Source organism: Gekko japonicus, unplaced genomic scaffold (genome assembly GCF_001447785.1).
Source record: "Gekko japonicus isolate JY-2015 unplaced genomic scaffold, Gekko_japonicus_V1.1 scaffold334, whole genome shotgun sequence".
Lineage (NCBI taxonomy): Eukaryota > Metazoa > Chordata > Lepidosauria > Squamata > Gekkonidae > Gekko > Gekko japonicus.
Window position 1 is genome coordinate 241,930 of NW_015173683.1, and position 5,730 is coordinate 247,659.

Below are 5,730 nucleotides of genomic sequence, written 5' to 3' on the forward strand. Positions count from 1 at the left end.
GGTGCTGACATGCACCACAACCACTGGCTCCTCCCCAGCACTATCTACCAGCCTATCTAAAACACGTATAGTCTGCTACCTTCGCACCAGGCAGGCAAGTCACCATACGGTCAGTACGCGGGTTCGCCACCCAGCTGTCTACCTGCCTAAGGATTGAATCACCAACTACCAAGAGCCCCCCTCCCACCCTGCCCAGGGATGGTTCCTTGGTGCGAAAGGATACCCGCTCACCAGCTGGGGAAAAGGTCCCTTCTGAGGGCACATTCCCCTTATCCTCAGCACAGTGCCCTGTTTCTCCTTGACCCTCATGCTCCCTCACAGCGGCGGGGCTGCCAGATCCAGAGTGGGACATATCTATCAAGTCCCCGAGAGTCTTTTCTGTGTGCCTAACTGACTGTCTCTGCATCTCCAGGTTAGCCACCTTGGCCTCAAGGGAGCAAACACGTTCCCTGAGAACCAGGAGCTCCTTGCACTGAGCACACACCCAAGACTTCTGTCCAGTGGGCAGATAGTCATACATGTGACACTCTGTGCGAAACACTGGATAGCCCCCAACCCCCTGCTGGCATTCTGGCTTCATAATTCTTTTAAAGTAAGTAAATATAATCCCCCTTTTAAAACCTTTTGTATTTATGTGGTTTTTCTTGTCAAAGTCAACTTACCTTACGGGGAAGACAAAGAGCCTAGGGCCTTGGCTTTCTGGCTCTTCTTAGGCTTCTTACAGAGTTACTAGTCTAAGAGTCCCTAGGATAAGAGCCACAGGCAAAGAGCCCTTTAGCTCACCCTTCAGCTCATGCCAGAGTCTCGTGCCTCTGGCAAGGTGCTTTCTTAAATACTGAATTACAGTCAATCACAGTCAAACAATGCCCCTTCCTCTCCCTCTCTCAAGCAGCCAGGACTCTGCAACAACTCTAAGCACTTTCACACACTCCCAGACCAGTCCTCCCACACAATATCCTCAGCTGAATCCACTCAGCTGAAAGCAAGTAAAAAAACACTCACCCCTCTAGCAGCTCTGTCTCCTGCTCCTGCTCAGAGCTCAGCTGGGTCACTTATGCTATCTTCAGCTTTCTTACAAATGATTGTCATCCTACAGTCTTGGTCAGATGAACATCTTGGCTTTGGCTTTTCTATATAAATGGATTTGAAATGAATTTTATGAACAGGCTGCTGTATGGCCGAAGAAACTGAACGGCAGATCTGTAAATCACTGTGCTGTGTCTGTGACATACTGCGCCATCCTACATAGTTACACTCTTCAAAACATGTTTACTCTGCTTAGAATGGCACTGTAAGTGTTCATTTCTGTTCTCCATAATGAACATATTTTTGTAACTTGGAAAGTTATGGGCAGTGTCACCAATCCAAGTAGGTTCTATAAAACTTCATTTATTTATTCAGAATATTGCTATGCTGCCTCATCAGAGTTCTGCTTGAGACAGTTTACAATTAAAATAATGTCACTATATAAAACAACAAGCTATTGTAATCAAGCCATTGAACAAAAGTAGACATCACGCCGGCTCACTCACTTGGTGAACTAGACTTTCGCCTAGAGCACGGGGCCATCATGGAGGCACCAGGCCGGGGAAGCCAGGCACACTGTGAAGCTTCTTCCCCAGGCCAGAGTTGCTCAGTAACCTGGTGCCGCCACATCCGCCCCATGCAGCGCTGGCCTCCTCCAGCGTCGCCACTGGCGCAGTATGAGGAGGAAGAGGTGCCCCTTAGGAGGCCAGTGACAAGAGGTGCAGTCCCACTATGCTTTTGCCGCCTTCCTTCAGTTTCCTTCTCAGCCGTTGCTGCCACCGCCTGGCCCAGCTCAAGCTCCCGCAGCCTCTGGATCACCACAAGGCAGCCTTGCCTGGGGGGTGCAGGGGCGCCACAAGCTAGCCTCGCCTAGAGTGCAGAAACTCCTCGGGCCGGCCCTGGTAGCCATAAAACAGACCTTAAAGCAGAAGCAGGCCATTTTAAGAAGTCACCACCACCACCTCTGAAGGCAGGGTGGGGTAGAGAGAGCAGGACTTAAGAGGCAGATTATAACTGGCAGGCTGGATAGTATAGGAGGAATCAGTCCTTTGGGTATCTGGTTCCCCAGCTGTTTAGGGACTTAGAGGAAAGAAACAGCCCACAGAATTGTGCACAGAAACAGATGAGTAACCAGGGCAGGTCTACAACTAGGATGATATCATTCTTGTAATCAACCCCTGACTGGCCATCAAATTTTGGACCAATTGAGATTTCTGAACTATTTTCAAAGGTAGTCCCACATAGAGCGCATTACAGTCATCTAATTTGGTGATCACATCATGCCCTGATGGTGCTTTTGAGGAACAGTCACAGCTGGTGTAGCAGCTGAAGCTGATAAAAGGCACTACCGGCCACAGAGGAGAGCTGAGCCTCCAACTGTAGGCCAGGATCCGATAGCAAAAAAACCCCTTCCAGCTATGAACCTGCTTCTTTGGGGCAGTGAAGCCCACTTCAGGACAGGCTGACTCCAAAGTCCTCAACCAGCTTCTCTGTTGACCCATAACTCCTTGGTCTTGTCTGGATTGAGCTTCGGCTTATTGACCTTCATCCATCCCATTGCCTTCTGGCTGGGTGTCATCCACAAATCCCTGGACGACCTCTTTCATCAGTTTCATGTAGATGTTCTATAGCATGGAGAACAAGATGGAGCCCTGCAGGACCCCATCACATAAATGCCTCTAGGCTGAGCAGCAGTGCCCCAGCACCACCACCTGAGATCTATCTGTCAAGTAAAAGCAGAGCTACCAAAGCCTGGTGCTCTCCAAGCCTTCCCAACATTTCCCCTTACTTGTTCTTCATTCCAAAAAGTTTTAAACATTTTCATGATTTAACTATCTGGAGGGAACAAGTGCCAAAACAAATCCAGAATGAACCATTTTAGTAGGGAAAATTGAACCTGGCCAGCTTCACAACAAGTTCTTCCTCCTGACTCTGCCAATATTGAGCTACCCGGACAGCAGCCTCATTTCTCAATCAGTTAGGATAGTATTATTGATGATGTATTGTCGTTGTTGTTGAAATAGTTCTTCCTCCTGACTCTGCCAATATTGGGCTACCCGAACAGCAGTTAGTATTATTGATGATGTATTGTCATTGTTGTTGAAGTCATCAAAAGGTAATGAAACAATTTATTATTTATTTATAATTCAATTTATAGGCCGCCCTCCCCACCAAGCGGGCTCAGGGCGGCTAACAACAAGGCACGCATGCTGATATATAAAACAAGATAAAACACACAATTACAATATCCTCAGATGAGGCTGAACTGTAGACAGAATTGTAATGCTTTATTTCCATTTATTATTTTTAACTCATCTTTTGTCTTTTTATGCCCATCTTCTAGGTTGCAGTCTTAAAGCTCTCGATACAATCCTGCCGACTTCAAGCAGCCAACGATTGCACACAATGGACAAGAATATTTCCAAGTTGGATAATGAAACACTGGCCATGCTTAAGAACCCAACTATCATGAGCACATTGCCACTTTTGTACTCACTGGTGGTTTTAATCAGCATTCCCGGAAATGCCTTCTCCCTCTGGGTTTTCTTCTTTCACATCAAGCCCAAAACGCCTTCTGTCATCTTCATGATTAACCTTAGTATCACCGATCTAGTACTGGCTTGCTGTCTTCCCTTACAAATTGCCTATCACATCCGAGGGAACAATTGGTTGTATAGCAACAACTTGTGTAGTGTTGTCACCGTGATGTTTTATGCAAACATGTATTCCTCAATACTTACAATGACTAGCATCAGCTTGGAGCGCTACTTGGGAGTGGTGTACCCAATGAAGCTAGTCAAATGGCGAAGAAAGAGATACGCGTTGGTAGGGTGCTTGGTGATGTGGGCTGCCCTACTATTAGCCCTGTCTCCACTCGCAAAGACAGACCTGACCTATAAAGTGGAAGAGCTAAACATCACAACTTGCTTTGATGTCCTCAAGTGGAGCATGCTTCCTAGCATACCAGCTTGGGCACTTTTCCTCTTATCACTGTTCATTCTCTTCTTCCTGATCCCATTCACAGTGACAGTGGCTTGCTACATTGGCATTATTCGGAAGCTTGTCCAGGCATCCAACCGATACGGCAATGGGCAGAAGACACGGTCAATCTACTTGGCTGTAATTGTCCTCCTGGTTTTCATCACTTGCTTTGCCCCCAACAACTTTATCCTGCTTGTCCACATGATCAGCCGCCTCTACCTGAATAAGAGTTACTACCACATTTACAAACTCACCTTGGGGCTCAGCTGCCTCAACAACTGCATAGATCCGTTCATTTACTACTTTGCATCCAAAGAGTTTTACCAGAAATTCATGCAGGTGATGGGCCTGAAGGTGCTGCTGAGTGACAGTACAGAGGTCAGGAGGGACAGTGTGTTTTCCGTCAATGGCAGGACGATGTCAGCAAGATCCATGTCAAGTGGCCCTGGGGAAGCAATGGCTGTTACTCACCCAATTCTGCAAAGGAATGAAAGTGTTTTTTAACGCCAGTGTTCAAGCGTGAGGAAGGTGCCCTCTTTCTTTCTAAAACTTTAGAAAATATCAGTAGCCACAGGAAAGTATAAATACTGCAATCAGTTTTTCTCTCTGCTTACTAAAAGCGAGCCTTCACATCACTGGACTCATGATGGGCTAGCAACGGCATCCCCAAAAATGAGTTTTCTCCCAGTCGCATGTAATATGGAGTAACAGCCCACAAGATGCCTCATCACATGACATCAGACATGACATGGGGAAAGTTAATATGCATTTCCAGGCACTGTGGGACAGTTCAATAAAAGGTTACTGTTTTTGTGGCAGGCAGCACTTGTCTCTTCTTATAGGTAGTACTATTCTAAAAAAGAAAAACTATGCCTAAACAAGCATTCATTGATTCACTTAAAATGAAAAATGGAATTTGTGTGTCTCTAGTGTTTCCACTCATGACAGTCAACTCTAAATGTATTGCAGTTCTTTCAGTTTTGACAAGTCGTGGTGACAGTGTATAAGAAATATAAATTATTGAGATCTTTAAAATTTGTTTTGAGGAATATTAAGTTTGAATGTCTGCTGACTAAACTTGGGGTGCCAGCCTCCAGATGTGGCCTGGGTAGGGTTGCCAGACCCCCCCATTGTGGAGGTGAGGGTCACCCACTGCCAAGCCCCGGCCCCCAGTCACCGATCAGCTGGCTGGCAGGGGGACTTACCAGGAGAAAGAGGAAGACACAGGCAATGTCACTGGCATCACACAGGAAGTGACATCATCATGCCAGTGATGTCCATGTGATGCTCTGGTATTTTGGAAAAAACTCTATGGTAGAAGCCATTTTTATCATAGAGTTTTTGCCAGAGCATCACAGCGGTGTTACAGCATGCTGATGTCCCTTCCTGTGCAACACCAGCAACATGGCCTGGGCCTTCCTATTTCTCCTGCTAAGTCCCCCCTCACCCCCTGCCAGTTGCCAGGAGGGATCTAGTAACCCTAGGCCTGGGGATCTCCTGGAATTTCCAGACTACAAAGAAAATGGTTGCTTTGGAATGTGGACTCTATGGCATTGTACCTTCTGAGGTCCCTATCCTCCCCAGCCTCTACCCCCAGATCTCCAAGAGTTTCCCAACCTGGATCTGGCAACTTTACTCCTCATCCCCGGGGGGGGGGGGGGGCTGGCAACCCTGTTTATGAACATTAATGGGAATTTTATCTCTTCTGAAGCACACTGGGGG

At 46.9% G+C, this 5,730-nt stretch overlaps 1 protein-coding gene across 1 annotated transcript in view; it reads left to right on the forward strand.

Moving 5' to 3' along the window:
- The window catches only part of LOC107120386 (P2Y purinoceptor 8-like), a 29,125-nt gene extending 24,302 nt beyond the window's left edge, over positions 1–4,823 (forward strand). Inside the window, exon 3 of the mRNA XM_015423074.1 lies at positions 3,371–4,823. Within this exon, the coding sequence (XP_015278560.1) occupies positions 3,371–4,512 (1,142 nt within the window). The 3' untranslated portion in view covers positions 4,513–4,823. The remainder of the gene's footprint in view (positions 1–3,370) is intronic.
- Positions 4,824–5,730: the final 907 nt, after the last annotated feature.